The 22,495-nt window shown below is 47.2% G+C and overlaps 1 protein-coding gene across 1 annotated transcript in view; it reads right to left on the bottom strand.

Moving 5' to 3' along the window:
* CCKAR (cholecystokinin A receptor) overlaps positions 1-22,495 on the bottom strand; it is a 367,251-nt gene that overhangs the window by 294,868 nt on the left and 49,888 nt on the right. Inside the window, exon 3 of the mRNA XM_078678368.1 lies at positions 10,281-10,542. Coding sequence (XP_078534494.1) covers positions 10,281-10,542 — 262 coding nt within the window. The remainder of the gene's footprint in view (positions 1-10,280; positions 10,543-22,495) is intronic.

Below are 22,495 nucleotides of genomic sequence, written 5' to 3'. Positions count from 1 at the left end.
TAGCGCTCACGTGACCCCCTCCCTCCGGCTTCCATCGCGGCTGGCCACGCCCACCTAGAGGCCACGCCCCCTTCCCGCCCTTCTTAAGCGCTGAGTTGCTAGCGCTCGGTTGGTTCGAGTCTCCTGAGGCAAAATAGCCGGGAGTGTGATTTTAAAAACTGTGATATTTTGTATACTGTGCTTTTAAAACTTACCATTTTCACTGCCACAGCACTTTGCACCTTGAGGGCGCCGTGTAGCGGACCTAGCGCTCACGTGACCCCCTCCCTCCGGCTTCCATCGCGGCTGGCCACGCCCACCTAGAGGCCACGCCCCCTTCCCGCCCTTCTTAAGCACTGAGTTGCTAGCGCTCGGTTGGTTCGAGTCTCCTGAGGCAAAATAGCCGGGAGTGTGATTTTAAAAACTGTGATATTTTGTATACTGTGCTTTTAAAACTTACCATTTTCACTGCCACAGCACTTTGCACCTTGAGGGCGCCGTGTAGCGGACCTAGCGCTCACGTGACCCCCTCCCTCCGGCTTCCATCGCGGCTGGCCACGCCCACCTAGAGGCCACGCCCCCTTCCCGCCCTTCTTAAGCGCTGAGTTGCTAGCGCTCGGTTGGTTCGAGTCTCCTGAGGCAAAATAGCCGTGAGTGTGATTTTAAAAACTGTGATATTTTGTATACTGTGCTTTTAAAACTTACCATTTTCACTGCCACAGCACTTTACACCTTGAGGGCGCCGTGTAGCGGACCTAGCGCTCACGTGACCCCCTCCCTCCGGCTTCCATCGCGGCTGGCCACGCCCACCTAGAGGCCACGCCCCCTTCCCGCCCTTCTTAAGCGCTGAGTTGCTAGCGCTCGGTTGGTTCGAGTCTCCTGAGGCAAAATAGCCGGGAGTGTGATTTTAAAAACTGTGATATTTTGTATACTGTGCTTTTAAAACTTACCATTTTCACTGCCACAGCACTTTGCACCTTGAGGGCGCCGTGTAGCGGACCTAGCGCTCACGTGACCCCCTCCCTCCGGCTTCCATCGCGGCTGGCCACGCCCACCTAGAGGCCACGCCCCCTTCCCGCCCTTCTTAAGCGCTGAGTTGCTAGCGCTCGGTTGGTTCGAGTCTCCTGAGGCAAAATAGCCGGGAGTGTGATTTTAAAAACTGTGATATTTTGTATACTGTGCTTTTAAAACTTACCATTTTCACTGCCACAGCACTTTGCACCTTGAGGGCGCCGTGTAGCGGACCTAGCGCTCACGTGACCCCCTCCCTCCGGCTTCCATCGCGGCTGGCCACGCCCACCTAGAGGCCACGCCCCCTTCCCGCCCTTCTTAAGCGCTGAGTTGCTAGCGCTCGGTTGGTTCGAGTCTCCTGAGGCAAAATAGCCGGGAGTGTGATTTTAAAAACTGTGATATTTTGTATACTGTGCTTTTAAAACTTACCATTTTCACTGCCACAGCACTTTGCACCTTGAGGGCGCCGTGTAGCGGACCTAGCGCTCACGTGACCCCCTCCCTCCGGCTTCCATCGCGGCTGGCCACGCCCACCTAGAGGCCACGCCCCCTTCCCGCCCTTAAGATTTCCTATATCAATGTGCAACCCCAGGACGCGCAGCGGACGTGCGCAGCGGGCGCGCCTAAGGCAAGCCCGTCTGCGCCCGTCCGCGGCCGAGCGGGGCTAGGGGCACGTCCCCATGCCAATTTTATTTGCTACTCCTCTGAAGAGATCACCTCCCTCCAAGGCCAATGGCCACTTTCAGAATCCATCCGTAGGCACATTGCCTCGTTAGAGCTTACCCCTTTCTCTTCCTCTATATTGCCGCTGCCACTGCCGGTCTTACCGTCGCTTGTCCCCTCCTTACCTGATCCCACCCCCTCTACCCCTCCATTATCTGCTTTTTTACTTAATACCAGATCTGCGGTCAAACACCATCATGAGCTGTCTGTCCTTCTCGATTCCGAGAAGCCGGACCTACTGCTCTTGACCGAAACCTGGTTCTGTGACTCGTCCCTCCCGGTTCTCCTGGCTACCCTCCCCCTTCCTACGTTGCCCTACGCGCTGATCGTCCGGCGGGCAGGACAGGCGGTGGTGTGGCACTAATCGCTCGGTCTGATTTGAACTTTCAAATCCTCTCCGTTCCCCCTATCCCCCCCACTGAATTCCTTGTCGTTCGTTCCCTTTCCTTTTCCCCACCCATCACATGCCTCCTGATGTATCGTCCACCCCAGTCTTCGTCCCTGTTCTTACCAGCATTTCAAGACCTATTGGCCAACCTGGTGGTCAACTATGCTTCGGTCCTGGTGCTTGGTGATTTCAATTACTGTCCTTCTGACCCTCTTGAGTGTACTGTCTCAAAAGAATTCACAGAATCTCTTCTTTCTCTGAATTTTGTTCCGCACATTTCTGTTCCCACCCATTCTCACGGTCACATACTTGACCAGGTGTGGTCCCTTAACCTTCCAGTTTCCCCGGTGACTGTTTCTCCCTGTCCCTGGTCTGATCACGCCCTTATTTCCTTTTCTATTTCTATCAAACCGGTGTCTAAAGTCCCACACGCCAAAAACACCTGGGCGCGAAATTGGAACAGAGTCGATCTCCTCTCTTTGACCTCTCTGCTCCGAAACTCCACTCCGACCCTTTCTGGCCTTTCATCCGACTCTCAAAACAAGGCAATCAATGCCTGGCTAGCTGGAGGCTGTAACACAGAAGCTCCCTTGCGTCGCATTTCCACCCGCCGACCCAAGGATTCTAATAGGTGGTTTAACGAAAAGTTAAAAAAGCTTAAACTGACCGTTCGACAGGCAGAGAGGCATTGGAGGAAAGACTATTGTCCTTCACTAAAAATCCTTTATCTTACATCACTTGCCGAATACAAAACGGCAATTCTCGCTGCCAAATCCACCTATTTCTCCACTAAAATAACGTCAGCTGAAAATAAACCCAGGGAGATTTTCGGTATAGTGAACGACCTAGCCTTCTCCGACAGAGCCTCACCTCAAATTCTTCCATCCCAGTCTCTATGCGCCCAGCTAAACACTTATTTCTTAGATAAGATTTTAACCATCAAGGCTAACATCCCTCCCCCTTCGTCTGCCTTTATCGACCCTCTCCCTCCCACCGTCCAATGCTATCTTACCTCCATTCCCCCCCTCACCGAGGAAGCATTTTTGGAGATCCTCCCCAAAGTAAAATCGGGTTCTCCGGCAGATGTCTGTCCGGCAAGTATTCTGCAACAAATCTACTCTTCTTGTCCCGAACCCCCCATCACTTTTCTTAATAGCTCCCTGATCCAGGGAGTCGTGACACCCGCACTCAAATCAGCTACCATAGTGCCCATCCTGAAGAAGCCTGGCGCTGACCCATCCATCTCAGCCAACTTCCGCCCCATTTCCCTGCTGCCCTTTTTGGGCAAGGTGCTGGAGCGCCATGTCACCGCGGTACTCAGCGCCCATGTAGAGGCAAATGGGGGATTGGCTGCCCGCCAGGCTGGCTTCCGCCCTAGGCACTCGACCTAATCTGTTGTGGTAGCGGTCCTAGATAATCTCAGGAAGGGAATGGATCACAACCAACACCAGGTGCTGGTGCTCCTTGATCTCTCCGCCGCCTTTGACACGGTGGACCACACCATCCTATTGTCCCGTGTCAGGGCGGCTGGAATCCGGGGAACAGCCCTGGTTTGGCTTTCCTCCTTCCTGAGGGACCGCTCCCAGGCGGTTCGGCTAGGAGACTTCACGACCACCTCACTCCCCGTCACCTGTGGTGTCCCCCAGGGTTCTTCCCTTTCTCCTCTACTATTCAACCTTTACATCTCTCCTCTTATTTTCGCTCTTCAGCAGCTGGAGGTCACCGTATTTAATTATGCAGATGACCTCCAGCTCATCTTTGATCTATCCTCCTCTTCTCTCTCTGTCTCTAACTTCCAGTCCATTATGATTTTTATCAGGGACTGGATGAACCACAACCATCTCAAATTGAACCCGGATAAGACCGAGTTGGTTCTCACTGGTGGTTCATCCAGTCCCTGGAACCCCCTCTTTTGGCCCTCCACTCTTGGTCCCGCCCCCACTCCATCTGCCACGGTCAAAACACTGGGAGTCAAAATGAACAGCCATCTTACCCTTCAATCACAAATTAGTTCCGTAGTCTCCTCTTGCTTTCTCACCCTCCGAACAATCCGCATTGTCTCCCGTTTCTTTTCCCCCCAGGCACTTAAATTGATCATGGCCGCATTAGTAATCTCGCGGCTGGACTTTGCCAATGCCCTGTACAATGGCATCCCGGCATACAGCCTGCGGAGGCTCCAAATGGTGCAGAACCAGGCGGCCCGGCTAATCTATGGTCTCCCACGTTACCATCATTCCTCACCCCTCCTTAGGGAGCTCCATTGGCTGCCTGTCAGGGAACGCGCCCTTTTTAAAATCGCCTGCATGACCTTCCAGGCCCGCCACGGCACTGCCCCTGCCTTCATCTCCTCGCTGATAAGCGAATACGTTCCCTCCAGAGAGCTTCGTTCCTCTTCCAAGTCTCTCCTTCAAATCCCACGTTTCAAGCGCAAAAAGTGGGGTGGAGCCAATTTCTCTACCTTGGCCCCCACCTTTTGGAACTTTCTTCCAGCCCACCTACGCTCTGCCACTCATTATGTCTCCTTTCGGAAAGACCTTAAAACGTTCCTGTTTAAACAGGCCTTTTCCGTGTAACTTGCCCACTCCTGTCTTTGGACTGCTATTCTGCCTCAGCTACCGGACCTTTCACTAGCGCCAAGAAACCGTACGGTGAACGATGCGCTCTATAAATGTTTTAAATTGGAAATTGGTTGTTAAATAGTATGGTGTGCCATGTTTTTCTGTGTTACGTTGTTATGTTTTTATATTGTGTTATGTTACTGGGCTGTGATACGGCGTACCATTGCTGATTTAAAGAGTGGTGCAGGCAGATAGAGGTCTACTTAAGTGCACTAAGACACACAAGGGAAGGGGGTGGGCACAAGAAGGTTTATACAGTCAGCTCTCTTGCGTGGGTGAAGGGCACCATCCGGCAGTTTTCCAGCTGCATTGCCTCAGTCTTTGTGGGCAGTGCCAGCTCCTCTGAGGCATATTTCCACCTGAGCAGGAAGTGAATTCAGAACCTCTTTGCATTCTTCCTCTTTGGAGATTCTTTATTTCTCTTCTCAGGGAGAGGTGGTGGGAAAGTGTTGCTTCTATTGGGATGTTTACAGTGTCTGGCAGCCCCCAGTTGCGCAGGCTGCTTTCCAAATGAGGCTTGGTGGGAGGTAGGCTCAGCCTGGCCTGTTTCCTCTCTCCTGATAAACTGCTTCCAGTCGGGTGATGGGCCTTGACCATCCCTGGCACAGCAGCTAGATCGGACCCTTCTGCAGATGATTGCTCTGGCTCAGCTCTTCTTGGTGGGATCCTAGACACGAAAATGAGCCAGAATTCCATGTGGCTTCTGTCTGCCACCCACGCTCTGCCCTCAGGTGCCAAACATTACAGACAAAGCAGTGACCTTTGATGTTAAACGTGCAAAAGAAAGTCATACATATTTAGTGGTGCTTCTCTGGTCTATCTTCTATGTTCTGTGTAGGAATGTGGGTATGACTGGGTATCCCAATGCACTGTAAGGTCATCATTTCTATGTTTTAAAAGTTAATACATATGAATATACAATGACAAATATTGTCGTGGGGCTGAGCCTTGCATTCACACAGTGTTAAGTTGACATGAGCTTATTAGAAGTTTAAACGCCATTTTTTCTTTCTGCTGCCTTTTGCACACGGCACACACTTTATTAAATGTTTAGAGTTTAACAGAGTGTTTTGCTTCACACGAAGTAACATATTTTTCTATATTAGCAGCCTTGCTTGGTAAGCTTAGTCTGAATAGTGAGTGCCGAGGCCTTCAAGGTTATTTCAACACAGTGGTTGTTGTTCGGACTAATCAGCGCACGTTCTAGACATAACACATATGCAGCTGTGGCCACCTCTGAGATTGGCGCGTTTAATAATGCACTGAGTAGGCATGATCACACACACTTGGAGAACATTTGTATGCTGAGAGCTGGTGCAAAATCAGATGTGATCCATTTCTGTTAATACCAGAGGTATGGGGCCGCCTTTATAATCCCAAGAGACCTTCTTTAGATATAAAATAACCCACTAGCAAGGGAGGGTAAAATATAGGTATATTTTAAACCTGTTTCCATTTAGCATTAATACATGCTTTCTCCCTTTCTATTTTATGGAATAGTAACTATACTGACAATCTTGTTTCTAATAATATGTCTGCTTGTATTAGCTAAGATGCTGCGCATGAGAACACGGCGTCAGAAATAAATATTTCAAACTTGCACGTGTCTTCTTTTACTCCCTGTTTTGGACTGGTATGAGAGTATAACGAAAGAGTGTTCATGTTTTCCACATTGCCTGAGGTAACCTAAGTCACATGTTCTGGGTTGTTTTATCATTGGTATTTTTGAAGAGCCAATGATACACTGATGCTAGTCTGGTAGGGGATTTTGGGTACTAAGGTGAGTTTTGGCACACCCTAATTCACTGAGGTCCCAAGTCTCTATGCACAGTTCTTTATAGGAGAATCCCTGCAACAATATGTTGTATAATGCACCACTTTTGCCATTTAAAAAAAACATTATTGGGGGAGAACCACCCCTCACCCCCAAGCCCACTTGCAAAAGTCAGGCTGGCTCGCTACGTACCATAGAGAGACTGGTCTGACAAAATATGCCAATGCTGCTTTCGGTTCCCAGTCAGGATATGGCCAGAGAACTCCTGACTGGGTCCAGAGCATACGGGGCCCCCTCCATGTACTTTACAGGGGGGCTCCCTCAAGTTTCGTTACAAGACTGGACTGACCAGTAAATCAGAATATGCCAATCAGGGAGAACCAATAAAAATAACAATTTACACAGGGAGCATATGCACTTCAGCACTGATTAGCAATGGTAAAGTGTCCAGAGTTCTAAAACCAACAACAACAAGTCAGGAAAAAATAGGAGGAAGAAGCAAAAAATATGGGGATAACCTTGCAAAAAGGGCCAAGTCCAACACTATTATTGGCAAATGTTTGTGTTTTTTTACTTTAAAATCATGATGTATTTATATTTGACATTTTGACTTTCAGGATATCTGTTCTGTGCTTGTATATTTCACTCTTGCTGGTAGGTCTCACGCTTATAGGGAAGCTGCTGGGTTCGGACACTTGAGATGTAGCTGGCAATGGGGTGCAATGTGTTAGGCCTCATTGGCACAGGATCTTGGTAGCGACTACCCTTGAACGTGTTTGAGAAAGGCGTAGCTAGCTGTCTAAGAAAGATTTTGAGGAACTGCTTTTTTTTTACAAAAAAGCAGGGTAATACTATGGGCTGGTGAAATATCTTCCAATGAAGATTAAGATTTTTTGTTTGAATTTGTTAATATCTAGTACCACGTAAACTAAAATCAATAAACTCATTTAAAAAATCAGGGTGGTTTGCAGTTTTTGTACATTAAGATAGAGCAAAATTTGAAGCACTTTGTGATTCCAGGGGATTCTGTTTCATGTTTTAACAGTCCCAAACCTCAGTGCAAATGGCGTTTATGATTATCCTTCAAACACAAAACAAACTCAGCGTTCCAGAAGAGTCCTCTGCAACATCACCAATACTGAATCCACCAACACATTCAGCACCAGCTAATACAATGTCCGAAGCAGAGTTCCTTTGCATTGGGCACAACCTGTTGTGACTCATGCAAGTCACAATAAGGAAAATTATGCAGTAGTCCAGTACTGCAGCAACCCGGATAGCAACGTTAGACCATCTCAAACATGTTTTCAAGCTGATGCTCCATCACTGGGATACTGAGGTGGTGATGTATGCAACAGGGTCAGAAGGTTCCTAGCGGATCTTCATAGAGAGACTGGGAAAGAAAGAGAGAGAGAGAGAGAGAAATGTCCAGAGACACTGGACGAAGCAGAGATGTTTTAAGGCATAGGCAAAGTGGGTTCTGGCCTTTGAACGGGCCCCCTGATAGTTCCAGTTCTGTTCTCTGCACAACCCTGCCCTACTGAACTTGAATGAATTTGGTGCAAGGCTGACTCAAAACTTCGATACATATAGGCCCCAGTATTTTTTCTTATCATTTCTACCAAAAATGGGAAAATTAAACATTGGATGAGCAGAACTGCGATGGGGGAGGGGGGCATTCACTCAGAGTTGCCAGGGTGCTCACACATAACTTCATATTTATAGGCCTCATTACGATGTTGGTCGGAAAGCATTCCAACCAACTCCTTGTTGAATTTGTTTCCAACCGACTCGGGTTTGGGGAGTCTGACTGACAGATTACAATTTTTCCGAACACTGTTTGGTCGGACTCCCTTTGACTTCAATGGGAGCCTATGATCCGATCAACAACACAGGCTCCCATTGAAAAATGGGGTGGTTGCGGAAAACCTTGCACCTTGTGTGGGCACCCCATGGTGCCTGCCACACTTTGCATGGTTGGAAAGAGGCCTCCGGGTGAAGGGGGCCTACTAAGTGCCCCCAAAGTCTATTTCCGACAGCTTTTTCGTGTCAGACAGACCGATTCGGAAAGGCTGTCCGAATCCCATATCGTAATATGTTGGTTGGAAACGTGGTCCCTAGACCTGTATGATTCGGTTCCAACTGACTCAGAGTCTCTGAATGCCGGTCGGAACCAAGTCGGAAACACCGAACGGTTACCTTACCATTGTAATCGGTTGGTCGGAAATGTTTCCGAGTCGGTCGGAAACATAGATTCTGAGACGGGCTAGGAAAATCCGAAGCCCGTTTGGAGCCTTTTCGACTGACATCATAATCGGCCCCAATTTGTTGTACCAACAGGCTTTTATAATGACAAATACATCAACACAATACTTTACATCACGTGAGCACCTTTGGAAAACCTTAGTAGATAACTCCCATTATTGGGTGAAATAAGCAAATGATAAATACCACACCCTGCAATTTGAGTAGTTATCACACAAAATCCAAGGCACCCAAACATTTGAAGTATCCTGTGTGTTCCCATTCCCAGTATGCCTTAGTTGGTGGCTGTGTGGGTTTTGGAGAGTTTAACAGGTTATTGTTGGGTGAATATGTAAGCTAGACCTGTTGGAGATTTAACGATTGTAAATGATTGTCCGTGTTAAAGCCCTGATAGGACCTATCTTCTGCTGCTGTAACCTAAGGACTTAACATGAAATAAAGAACTTACCTCCTACCTACATGGCTCAATACTCTTGCATACAGACTCTGCTCTTCAACTACAATGCATTTGTAGTTCTCACACTGAAAGAGCAGTTTGTTTAAGCAGAGTGGGCCCGAATCACAGAACTAACTTAAGACAAAATCCTAAACTTACTACCATTTTGGTATTCACAGAAGGCACTTACTCATTTTGGTATTCACAGAAGTCACTTACTGATTTCGGTATTCACAGAAGTTAGGAGTCCTAACTTTAGGACTCCTAAATGCCTTCTGTGAATACCAAAAGTCTTAAAGTTAGGATTTTTCTCAGTTTAGGAGTCGTAAAGTTAGGACCCCTAACTTTAGGACTCCAAAACTGAGAAAAATCCTCACTTTAAGACTTTCGGTATTCACAGAAGGCATTTAGAGGTCCTAAAGTTAGGACTCCTTACTTCTGTGAATACCGAAATGAGTAAGTGCCTTCTGTGAATACCGAAATGAGTAAGTGCCTTCTGTGAATACCAAAATTGTAGTAAGTTTAGGATTTTGTCTTCAGTTAGTTCTGTGAATCGGGTCCAGTGACTTTAGGCGTGTCATTATTGTTGGAAAGTGAAAATGAATGATAAGAATTTAGTGATGGGGGTGGTCTTTTTTCGCTATCTTTACCCACCCTCCTGAGCCTCGCACATGCACAATGCTTGCATTTGCTTCAGTTCCTCGCCTACTGTTGTGCCTTCTCCTCCCTGACCTCATTGCCCTGGATCCCTTTCCCTCTCCACGCTGTACCTTCTCTGTGTACGGCCCTGCAATCATCAGTGTACACACTTGTGATTGTCAATTGGTCACACCAGCGCTCCGATTTGGTGGATTTCACATGATGGGTCAATAACAGCCAAGACCACTGCATCAAAATGGTAGATAGAGAAAAACGTTTTAAGAAAAAATTGCATTTTCCCAAATTCATATCTCAGGCAATGACAATTTTCAATGCAGGTGTAAAAAGTAGAACGTGTGTGACGTCATTAAGCATTGCTAATCATGACACAGAGGTGAGCTTTAAAACGACCACAATGCGTGCAAAGGGCGCACAAGAGCCTCTTACCATGACTTATGGACTAGGTCACTTGGCCACAGGAGACGACACATGTTGCCGGTGCTGTTAGCAGAATTGGTGAAAGGAACCAGAGTGCTGTAGATGGGGTATGGTGACATGATGGTGAATGACAGGCACCATGTTGCAGCAATCACCTTCAACGCATGAGACTTTGTCTGCCACACTCTGGACTGTAAAGGTTTACAAATTGCCCCATATCTCTCCAGAGATATGGCCACCAGGTTAAAAGTGGAAACGCTGACCGAGATACCTGTGTGTTCAGATACAGAAAAAAACATTAGGTCATATTTTCCCTTCTTTGATAGATGTGCGTTTAATTATTGTTCATATTTATATTCGTAATCTCACTCAACTGAACAAAGAAATACAATCAATGGAAAATTAGCAGATTACATGTTCTTCGGAACGTTGCCCTTAAGTGAAAAAAAAACCCATAAATGAACCATTCGTGTTTGCTTTGTTTTTTTTTTTTTAGATGGAAGGAGGTGGGAGCCTTTTTTTACTCATACGTTAGAAGATCTATATTGTAATTATTAAATGGAGTGGAACTTAGTGTTTTAAAAGCAAAGGTGCGGGTTCATGAACCAGAAAATACGTGAGCGTTTCGAGCGCGCACAAATAATCAGGCGAAGAGACTGCTTACTTGCAGTCTTTTCATTACAAGCAATGACCCTGTTTATTAGGAACGTGACGTCAACGTTGGAGAAACTGACTATCAGGCATACCGGTGGAAAATATACTTACAACAAAATTAAAAATAAAGTAAGGTGTATTTGTACACGAACTGCAAACATGATTACCCTGGTGGCACTTTATATAGCACATACCTAGCTGGAAGACAGCAGAGCACTGTATGGGTCAGAGACAAAGACACAGTCAACGAGTCACCACTGGCTGGTTTCTAAGACCAAAACTGCACTATTACAGCAAATTATGTAAAGTTATTTAATGAGGTGTGTCTTTTCTAAATTGGAGCAAGATTGGGGCAGTCCTGGTGGATATGGTCATGGCATTCCAGATCCTGGGTGCATAGACGAAGACGGTCTGTTGCCTTGTTTTTCTGTTTTGCACATTACATCTCCAGGCTGTAAGTGTCCTGTCTGCAAGTGTGCTAAAATTCACCAGAGAGGGTGAGCTTCTCAATCAGCTAGACAGTTGTGCCGACCTTGGGGGTTTGTTGTAGGTGTTTAAACATCGTATGGGTTAGAAGGGGAAGCAAATGGAATTCCAATACGATGGAGTGTAAAAAAAGGCCCCACATGTCTAATTGGGTTGGCTTTAGAACTCTGTGCCTAAAACCTGCAGTACATTGCAACTCCCTGCCATGCCTATTTATTTCCCCTGTAAATCCATTGTAAATTGTGCTTAAAATTCACCTATGGCATAAAAAAGTATATGCAACTTTGGCATGGGAGATTAAATGGCATACGTGGCATATAGTGTCTATTTCCCACACACCGCACAGATGGCAAAATATATTGTACCCTGGCTTGGCTGCAGTTTGAATGCACTACAGTGACACATGGCTAGGAAAAGAGCCTTTGCCATGTAGGAAAAGCCTTTTTATTTGTATATTCCTCAATAGCATGCCTTTTGAAGCCACAAGGTAGGGTGCTAATATATAAAAATAGAGCACTCTATATATGGGGTTTAGTGTACTGTCATAGTGAAATAAAACCCATACACAGTTGTTGCAAAGTCATCCTGCACCCATTTTCTTCTGACTGGTAATGGTGGTAACTGGCTGTGACTGTCCCTTGGCTACCTAACCAGGCCCACAGCCAGTGCTATGGTAAAAACACACACATACATAAGGGTACAATTTATGTTAGGGTACACTTATAATTGGCATAACCTACCCTATGAGGCCCTAGTACATAATATAGCAGTGGGGGTAAAACTAGTTTTGAGTCCCTAGTATTTAAAAGGGCATGGCAGTTTAGATGCCAGCAGCCCTTTCTGCCCTAGCATGTATGCACTGCTGAGAGTCTGAGGTCATTTTAAAAGCAGCCCTGTGTTGCAGCACTGCTTTTAAATATAAATTGTGCCCAAACTTGACTTTGGTGGTAACGGCACTTAGAAAAGTGGTAACCTACAATATATTGGCATATTAGGTACCCCCAGGGTATCCCCTAGGTGTCCCAGGGGTGGATGGTGAGGAACTTATAAGGTAGGCACTTATAAAATAGTTTTTATAGGCCAAAGGGATAGAGGAATTGCACATTTCACTTCCCTCATTGTAGTAAAGTGCTTTGCACTGTGGTTTGAGGATCTTCATTATTTTTGCATATTCCGGACCCTAAAGTCTCCCCTAAGTGTCCCAGGAGTGGGGGTTCATGTAGTTATAAGCAGGTGTTGGAAATGGGGGTCTCTAGTTGGAAAAGGTTGGCACCTTTGTCCAAGTAGGAAACCTTCTTCCTAGTCAGGGTACGGTGGATACACTTCTAAAATAACCCCTGCTAAGCCCCTTGGTAGGTTGGCACAGGCAGACACAGGCCTCAAAAAATCCACTCTGGTCATTTTTCGGACTTACTCAACTCTGCTGGGAGTAAACTTAAGCTAGAATAAACAGGTGTTCTGTTTGTTCAGAAAGTGAATGAGCAATTAAGACACCTTTAAATCTTGTTTTATCTTGACACATTTGCCAACTGCTCAAAGACAGAGGTCAAATGTCAGTTTGTCTTTTTACTAATAGTTGCTCATATGTTCCTGGAAAATGGTGTTTACTTTTCTTTCTCTTATTACAGTTAATGCTTTTTGTCAAGTGAGCTATCTGACAATAATTGTGAAACAAAATGCAGTAAAATATCCGTTTTTTTCTATAAAACAACATTTGAATAGCTTGTAAATGAATAGTACAAGCAGATCAGAAATTATGAAAGAACTTTTTTTGTAATTCAGAAGTGTGATGCAAACAAAGATTTAAATTGGAGGAAAACAAATCAGAACACTTTACTTGGTGATGTGCAAATGACAAATATTTGCAGAAACTTTATTTTCAAACATTGTACACTATATAGTTTGCAAATCACATGTCAGTGCCAAATTCTGTGACCACTTCAATGTAAAATCTGCTGATTGCAAATAACAGCGGACTGCTACTTTATGCTTTAGTTATGTATTTATTAAAAAATATAGTTTTTAAACATGATGTGAGAGACATTCCTGGCCAAGCCCTGATGACAATGCATTTAATGAACTAAGAGGCAAGTCTGCAGTCAAGTGTATCTTATATGTGGCTAGATTTGCATTCTATATGGAGCTAATGTTTAGACTATTAAATCCAACAAAAACCTTTTCTGTACAGCAGATGTGCTGCACTTGCGTATTTGAAGGTGCTCTCATATGTGATAAAGAAGAAAATTGTGTCTCAGTGAATTAAAATACTTGCCCAAGGATCACATATTTTGAAACCAGTGTATGGGTCAAGAGCATTATAATTAGGTTGAGTAGATTATTTAAGTCACTAGACCTGCAGGTCTAGAAATATTTTTGGGATTTTTCAAGGCCTGCACAGGCTTTTCTCAGAGGCAGTGTGTACAGCATTTGTGAACACATACAGTAATACAGTAAAACACTACAAATGAACACCACACCAGTTTAGAAAAATAATGTATCTTTATCTAAATCAAACAAGACCAAAACAACAAAAATCCACAATGCAGTAATCAAAATATGACTTTTAAAAGGTATAAATAGTTATGTTCAAAGCAAATTGCAGATGCAACACTTTTCACACAATCTACCTTGGATGCGTCGCGCACACAAACAAAAACTGTCGCAGGGAAGATGATGCATCGGTTCCTTACCACCAGGGAAGGTTATGTGTTGGTTCCTTCCTTCAGGTGAGGTGATGCATCGGTGCCTTGCTGCCATGCAGGGGCGGTGATGTGTCAGTTCCTTACTGAAAGAGAGGTGATGCGTCGGTTTCTTACTGTGTGGGAGAGGTGATGCCTCGGTTTATTACTGCGACCCCGGTGTTTTTGCCGGCACGGCACCCAGATGCGATGCGTGAGGATCGGGGATACGTTGGTTCGCGATGCGGCAGCAATGACATTACGTTGTTCTCTACTGCTGCAGTCCCACGATGCATTTGTTCTTGCCGCTGCACATCAGGGCCTGCATGGGAATCGGTGCGATGATCATGGACTTCGGAGATTGTACATGGGATTCAGCGTGCAGTGATTTCTCGAGCCGCAATGGGCGCCGCGATGATTTCTTCACAATGCATCGGAAACAGGTGCAGATGAGTCACGCTTCTCGATGTTGCATTACTTTTCCAGCTCCCAGCAACAAACAGCGTCCAGAGATCCAAAACAGCAGCATGCACCACTTAACAGGTCAGAAAGCCCAGCAAGGAAGTTCAGGGGAGCTGGTGGTGAAGTCTTTGTGTCCCTGAGACTTCGGAACAGGAAGAAAGCTCAATGTCAAGCCCTTGGAGATCTTCCTCAAGCAGGGGACACATCAAACAGCACACAGCAAAGTCCTTGTCCTTTCCTTGACAGAAACAGCCACTGTAGGTCAACCCCAGACAGCAAAGAGCAAAGGGACAGTACTCCTCCTCAGTTTCTCCAGCTCTTTTCTTTTACAAAGGTTCCTCTTGATTCACAGAAGTGATCTTTGAAGTCTTTTCTATCCCTGAGACTTCCAACAGGAGGCAAGCTCTACTTCAGGCCCTTGAATAACACTCTAACAGCAGGATGATGAAAGGACAGTCCAGTCCTTTCACAGGCCAAGACAGAAGCAACCACTGCAGGCCAACCCCAACAGCACACATCACAGGGGCAGTACTCCTCCTCCAGCTTTCCAGGTTCTTCTTCCTGGTAGGTTCCTTAGTTCAGCAGTAATCTAAAGTTCAGGGGTCTGGGCCCCACTCTTTAGAGCACAACATTCTTTGTTCTCTAGTGGCAGAGAAGCTCTTTGCCCAGGCAAAACCAGTTCTGTCTTCTCTGGTGCAGCTTCCTGCCAGGAGGTGGAGACAGCATTGTATAAGGCAGACAGGGCCTATTCCAGTGCAAGAGAAATCTCCTCCCACCTCTCTAAATGCAGACCGGGCATATTAAGGTGCTGGTGAGGACTCTTCCCCCTACTCTGAATGAGACAAGGTCTTTTCAACACAGCCCTGAGGAAAGGAAGAACACACATCAAACCTCCCCACCCCTGGTGGCTGTCAGAAAGAATGCACATCCCCAGCCTCTGTCACTCCAAAGCCAGACAGTCAATACACAAACTAGCAGAGGCACACAGGATGGCTAAGCAAGAAAATACCCACTTTCTAAAAGTGGTATTTTCAAACAAAGAAAGTTAAAATCATCCTTACTAAAGATGCATCTTTATATTCTGAGTTCAGGTATAGTAAACTTTGCCTGGATTTTTGTCCAATTTGGTCTTAATTACGTTCTTACATTTATCTTTATTTTTCTAAATTGTTATGGGATTTTTCTTGTGTTACATTTTTACTTCATTACTGTTTGAAGTGCTGCCCAAATAATTTACACATTGCTGCTATGTTAAGCCTTGTCACGTGGTCCATGTGGCCATTGTCATTTTCCCCAACAACAAACAACAAAAATACATTTGTAAAGCGCGCTACATACCCGTGAGGGTCTCAAGGCGCTGGGGGGGAGGAAGAGGGGGCTGCTACTGATCGAAGAGCTAGGTCTTGAGAAGTCTTCTGAAGGCCAGCAGGTCCTGGGTCTGTCGTAGGTTGGTGGGGAGAGTGTTCCAGGTCTTGGCGGCGAGGTAGGAGAAGGATCTGCCGCCGGTGGTGGTTTTCCGGATGTGAGGAACTGTGGCGAGGGCGAGGATGGCAGAGCGGAGGCTGCGGGTGGGGGTGTAGAAGCTGAATTGGTCGTTGAGGTATACTGGTCCGGCGTTGTGGAGGGCCTTGTGTGCATGGATGAGGAGTATGAAGGTGATCCTCTTGTCGACGGGGAGCCAGTGCAGGTCTCTCAGGTGGGGTGTGATGTGGCTGCGTCGTGGGATGTCGAGGATCAGTCGTGCCGCGGCGTTCTGGATGCGTTGCAGCCGCCTCAGGAGCTTGGTTGTTATTCCTGCGTAGAGGGCGTTCCCGTAGTCCAGTCTGCTGGTGACGAGGGCATGGGTGACGGTCTTTCTTGTGTCGGAGGAGATCCATTTGAAAATCCTGCGGAGCATACGGAGGGTGTTGAAGCAGGACGCGGAGACTGCGTTGACTTGCATGGTTATGGAGAGGGCAGAGTCTAGGATGATCCCCAGGTTGCGTGCGTGGTCGGTGGGTTCTGGGGCTATTCCTAGCGATGTTGGCCACCAGGAGTCGTCCCAGGCTGAGGGGATGGAGCCGAGGATGAGGACATCCGTCTTGTCTGAATTCAGTGTCAGTCTGCTGTGCTTCATCCATTCGGCGATGGCCTTCATTCCTCTGTGGAGGTTGGCTTTGGCGGTGTGGGGGTCTTCGGTGAGGGATATGATCAGCTGGGTGTCGTTGGCATAGGAGATGATGTTGAGGTTATGTTGTTGTGCAACGCGGGTGAGTGGTGCCATGTAGATGTTGAACAGCGTCGGGCTGAGGGAGGATCCCTGTGGGACGCTGCAGATGATCTCAGTGGTCTTGGAGCGGAAGGGTGGGAGGCGGACATTCTGGGTTCTGCCGGAGAGGAAGGATGTGGTCCATGCTAGGGCCTTCTCTTGGATTCCGGCGTCATGGAGGAGTGCTGTTAGGGTGCGGTGGCAGACCGTGTCGAAGTCTGCTGATAGGTCCAGAAGGATGAGGGCGGCTGTTTCTCCTTTGTCCATCAGGATCGTGATGTCGTCGGTGGCGGCGATGAGGGCGGTCTTGGAGCTGTGGTTGCTGCGGAAGCCGGACTGGGATGGGTCCAGGATGTTGTTGTCTTCGAGGTAGTGGGTCAGCTGTCTGTTGACAATCTTCTCCGTGACTTTCGCCGGCAAGGGGAGCAGGGAGATGGGCCGGAAGTTCTTGAGGTCCTTGGGGATTGCCTTGGGTTTCTTCAGTAGGGCGTTGATCTCGGCGTGCTTCCAGCTCTCCGGGAAGGTTGCTGCCTCGAAGGAGGTGTTGATAGTTTTCGGGAGATGGGGTGCGATGGCTGCGCTGGCTTTGTTGAAAACGTAGTGAGGGCATGGGTCAGATGGGGATCCGGATTGGATGGAGTTCATGGTCTTGATGGTGTCTTCGTCGCTGACGTTGGACCAGGTGGTCAGGTGACTGGTGCGGGTAGAGGTCGCAAGGGTGGTGGTCTCGGTGGTGGATGTGGGGGTGTTGGAGTTGAAGCTGTCGTGGATGTCGGTGATCTTGCGGTGAAAGAAAGTGGCCAATGAGTCGTACAGGTCTTGTGAAGGTAGGATGTCGTTGGTGGTGGAGCTGGGGTTGGAGAGTTCTTTCACGATGCTGAAGAGTTCTTTGGAGTTGTGTGCGTTGTTGTCTAGGCGGTCCTTGGAAGCGGTCCTCTTGGCGGTCCTGATGAGTTGGTGGTGTCTGCGGGTGGCGTTCCTGTGGGCTGTGTGGCTGTCTGGTGTACGGTCGCGGAGCAATTTCTTCTCCAGCTTCCGACAGGTGTGCTTGGAGGTCCTGAGGTCTTCGGTGAACCATGCAGCTTTCTTGTTGGTGTGATTGGTTGCGGATGTCATGAGTGGGGCGAGGGTGTCGGCGCAGTTGTTGTTCCACTGTTTGAGGTTGATGGCAGTGGTGTCGGGGTCGGTGGGGTCAGCGGGTGGTTTCAGGGCGAGGGTGGTGGTCAGTTGGTCCTTGGAGACTTTGCCCCAGCAGCGACGTGGCAACTGTTGGGTACGGTGGTGTGTGGTGGGTTTCCTGAAGGTGAAGTGGACGCATCTGTGGTCGGTTCAGTGGGGTTCGATTGTGTGGTTGAAGGAGACGTGGGGACTTGCGGAGAAGATGGGCTCCAGTGTGTATCGGGCGGCGTGGGTGGGTGTCATCACGAGCTGTTTGAGTCCGAGGTTGTCGAGGTTGTCGATCAGGGCGGAGGAGTTGGCGTCCTTGTTGTTCTCGAGGTGGAAGTTCAGGTCCCCGAGGAGGATGTAGTCCGTGGAGGCGAGGGCGTGGGTGCTGATGAGGTCGGCGATGGAGTCGCTGAACTGTGGTCGTGGTCCGGGTGGTCTGTAGATGAGTGTTCCTCTGAGGGTGGTGTTGGGGTCGGTGTGGATCTGGAAGTGCATGTGCTCTGCGGAGGTGAGGGTGTTGTCGGTGCTGGTCGAGATACTGAGGTGTCCTTGTGGATGATGGCGATACCCCCTCCCACTCCGTTGGTGCGGTCTCTGCGGGAGATCTTGTACCCCTCTGGTATGGCTATGGAGATGTCTGGTGCCGAGGTGGCGTTCAGCCAGGTCTCCATCAGGAAGGCAACGTCTGGGGTGGTTGAGTCTAGGAGGTCCCAGAGTTCGATGCGTGCTTGCGAGCGGAGCGGGTGTTGAGGAGGATGCATCTGAGGTTGTTTGGTTCTCTGGTTGATGGTTTGGCGGGCCGGATGCTGATGAAGCTGCAGTTCCTGCAGGAGAAGGGCCCTTGGGTGTGCTTCGTGGTGGCTTGGTAGCAGGAGTGATCTCGTCCAGTGTTGAGTGCGTGGAGGGTGCTGAAATCGTAGTGCAGTCTGGTGTCATGGCGACTTCGGGGTCCAGGGGTACTGGCGCTGGGCGCGATTCAGGCGCGGACGGGCGCAGATGGGCTTGCCTTTGGTGCGCAATCGGCACGCCCGCTGTGGGCGTCCGCTGCGCAGTCGGCCGGTGGTCGCAATTAAGGCGGGGAGGGAGGCGTGGCAGAGGTGGGAGCGGGGCGGCGAGGGGGAATGGCCGCGAGGGAAGCGGCGGGAAAACCTTGACACAGAAGGCAAGAGGGGGGGCAGGTGGGGAGGGTGGCGAAGGGCTGAAAACTGGAGAAATAAGCAGGTAAAATACAAGTGGCAAGTTTACAGCAGTGATTAAGAAAAACAAGCGTCAGAAAAAACCGCAGTCAGAGTGCTGGTTGAGGCACAGGAGGCTCGAACCCTGTTGGTGGCAGCAGCGGGGGAGAGTGCGAACAGAGTGAGCTGTTGGCGACAGGGGGAGCGACCCGGCCTTGGACAAGGTCGAGGTCACCCTATGTTAGCATGTGCCCGTGGCAGACTGTCTTCTGCTTTGCACACCTTACCACAAGAACGTATTTTGCTTTGGGCCACACTGCAACTTTCACACAGAATATGCTGTTGTTTTTGCAATCTGTTCTTTCTTGGGATTTAGTTTGAACACTGCAGACAAGGTCGAACAACAATGCCCCTTGTTATTCTGTTCTGATCAGGCCCTAGCACCTAGACGAAACATGTGGATGCAGCTGTTGTTTGGGAACATATACTTTGGTCATATAGGTATACACGGGTGGGTAACACACACTTGGAGAGGGAACTTCCCAGAGAAGGTAGCGTGATAGCACCTGTGATGTAGATTTTTGATCTATAGACTGAGGTAGGGGGTCTGCTTCAAACACTCAGAGATCTCATAATATATAATTATTTTGCTTCAGTAGAAGGGAAGGGACATTAGGCCACACTGTTGTATACAATGACAGCACCTTTTATGATTTATGGACTACCTGCTATGCTAACCTTATTTGTGTTAGGCATTTTTCTACTTGCTGTGGCAAGTATTCTGCATACCAGAGCACGCTAGTTAAAATAAACCTTTTTAACTTTTCTCGTGTCTCTGTCAAAAGTTATTGTGGACTGGTACAAGAGTGAGAGCAAAAAGGTGTGTCCTGCAACCGCGATTACTGAGAGGGTTGGGAATGTTGTGTTATGGAGTGTCTAATCACTTGTTTCTCTACGAGTGAGTAGTATGGCAAGTGAGACACTATAGCTAGTCGGTCCCCGGGCTCTTGGGCACTTAGGTGGTAGAATGACTCAGTCCCTGCTTACTAAGGTTCCATGATCCCAAGCATAGTTCTGTGACTCCACAGAATCCCAGCAACAGCCTGACTGCTTTTGTGCCAAGCTACCAGAAGGTTAAGTACAGGTTAATTGGGGGGTTTGCTTGTGACTTCACCCTGACAGGAATTGTGGTTGCTGCTTGAGTAGAGTGTCAGCCCATCAACCAGTAATCCAATTTCCTAAAGCAGGAAATTAAATTCTTACATACTTGAATGTAATTTAAATAGCATGGAAAGACTGACTCCTTCTTCTTTGTGAAAATGAGTTACTTTCTCCTGCTATGAAATTTGGCTTTATAAGAGTGCTTATAATATACATTTGTAATGCTTTTGCGGTAAGGAAAAAGTAAACAAACAACTGCAGATAGGACCAACAACACAGGATCAAAAAAGAGGTATACAGATACATTTCAAGCTTTTTCCTGAAGATGAGCAAATCAAGGGTAGATCTAAAATGTGCCAAAGGAGTGGAGGCCAATTGAGAGAAACTCATATTGCTGATTTTACACCACTGAAAGTGAGAGACAGACAGAGGATGTTAGCTAGAGAATTGTAAAGTCTTACAGGAGAATAGTGCTTTAGTCTCACAATAAAAATTGTGGTGCATCTCCAATTCCAAATAATGATTTGTGAACTGTCTAGAGTAAATTTAAAGAGGGGGCTGAGTTTCATCACATGTTTTGGGTAGCACGGGAGATAGGGCATTATTGGGAGTAAAGTACTAGAATTTTGACGACAGTGACCGAGAGATAAGTCCCGTGCATGTCTGGCCTTTTGCATTAGTATCCGCACACGGCTAAAAATAAGGCGACGAGAGGGTTGCATGACCTGGCCTTCATTTTAGCAAAAAAGGATATTATGCGCAGCTGGAAAGCTCCAAGGGGCCCTCGAGTGGAGGTTTGGAACAGAGAACTAGAACATTGGGCGAGTTATGGATGTACAATCTTGCTGAGGGAGGCTAAGCGGGGCAGAGGATCCCTGGATATGGCCCAAGCTTGGGAGTCACTGGTGGGTGTCCTGCAGGATCCTGATCCCCCTTCACCTGGGAGATTATTGTAACCCCTTAATTGTCATTGAGGAGCTTGCATCCTACTTAGTGGTGGCTTCTGTTGTATTACAGAGACTGTGACCCTACATGGAGTCAATGGATACACCTGGCTTAGTATAACATACTACCGAGATAGAACTGGAAATTGACTCCCCCCATTGGGAGCATAGTATGGCAGGGCAAGCCCAATTTCCGAGTTGGGAATTAGGGAGAGAGCTACCTGTTGTGGGTGTTGCGCAGCAGTTAAAAACAAATTTGATCCGGAGGCTGAGCAAGTAATTGTACTTCACACTGATAACATGAGAGATGTTACTTCTCATTATTGTATTTCACTGACTAGCAGATTACTGTAATCTGCATGACTATTGCTAGATATTACCAAGCCTACAGTGGAATGTTTATGCTTTCACACAATGATAATAAAATCTGTTTACATTAAAATAGAGTTAATTTAAAGATATTCTTGACATAATAAGGTGCCAATGAAGTTGACTGTGACAAAATGGAGGGAGGCCACTCACAACTGTGTTAGTAGCGTTTTGGAGCACTTGTAAGTGGGACACCAAGTCTTTGTTATTCCAAGGTAGAGTGCATTGCTTTAAGCAAGACGAGATCTGAATTTGGCCAAGACTGCAAGATGTGCCCACCTGAGTAAGGAATACCCAGTTTATCACAATTGTTTAAAATGGAAGAAACAAGAGAATACAATGGCACACGCCTAGGCCATCAGTTAACTCTCTGTGTGAACTGAATCTACATTTCTTTGTCCATCTTCACCAGCTTGTATAATTTAGTGATTCCAGGAAGTGTCGTTCTATATGTTGGCTCACCTCCTCAACTTTCAAACCCTCAGTTTTAAGCCAACAACTGCCATCCTCTCTTTGATCACACCTGTATCGCTTATTCATGAAAATTCATATTTACATTGCATTCATCTATTTGCACCACTTTACCGCCTTGGGTAATACATAATGGATCAAATTGAATTACAGGAAGATATTCAGCTAGATCAGAAAATAGAAACTGATTGTGATATCATATTCAACACATACACTGCCAGAAATTAGTATCAGTGATAACGATTTTATAAAACAAATTCTAATCTATGAATTTCACCCATTTGAGAAACCTACCCATCTATGGTACCTCCGTTATGTCCCTAAAAATAGGTCTTTTCAAGGAAGGCTTCTATTTTCCACATTACCAGGGCCTTCCCTGTCTCACTTTGTCTAAAGAATCAGGCCCATC

Source organism: Lissotriton helveticus, chromosome 2_2 (genome assembly GCF_964261635.1).
Source record: "Lissotriton helveticus chromosome 2_2, aLisHel1.1, whole genome shotgun sequence".
NCBI classification, from domain to species: Eukaryota; Metazoa; Chordata; class Amphibia; order Caudata; family Salamandridae; genus Lissotriton; species Lissotriton helveticus.
The sequence above is the reverse complement of the archived record's forward strand: the minus strand, read 5'-3'. Positions and strand labels throughout refer to the sequence as shown.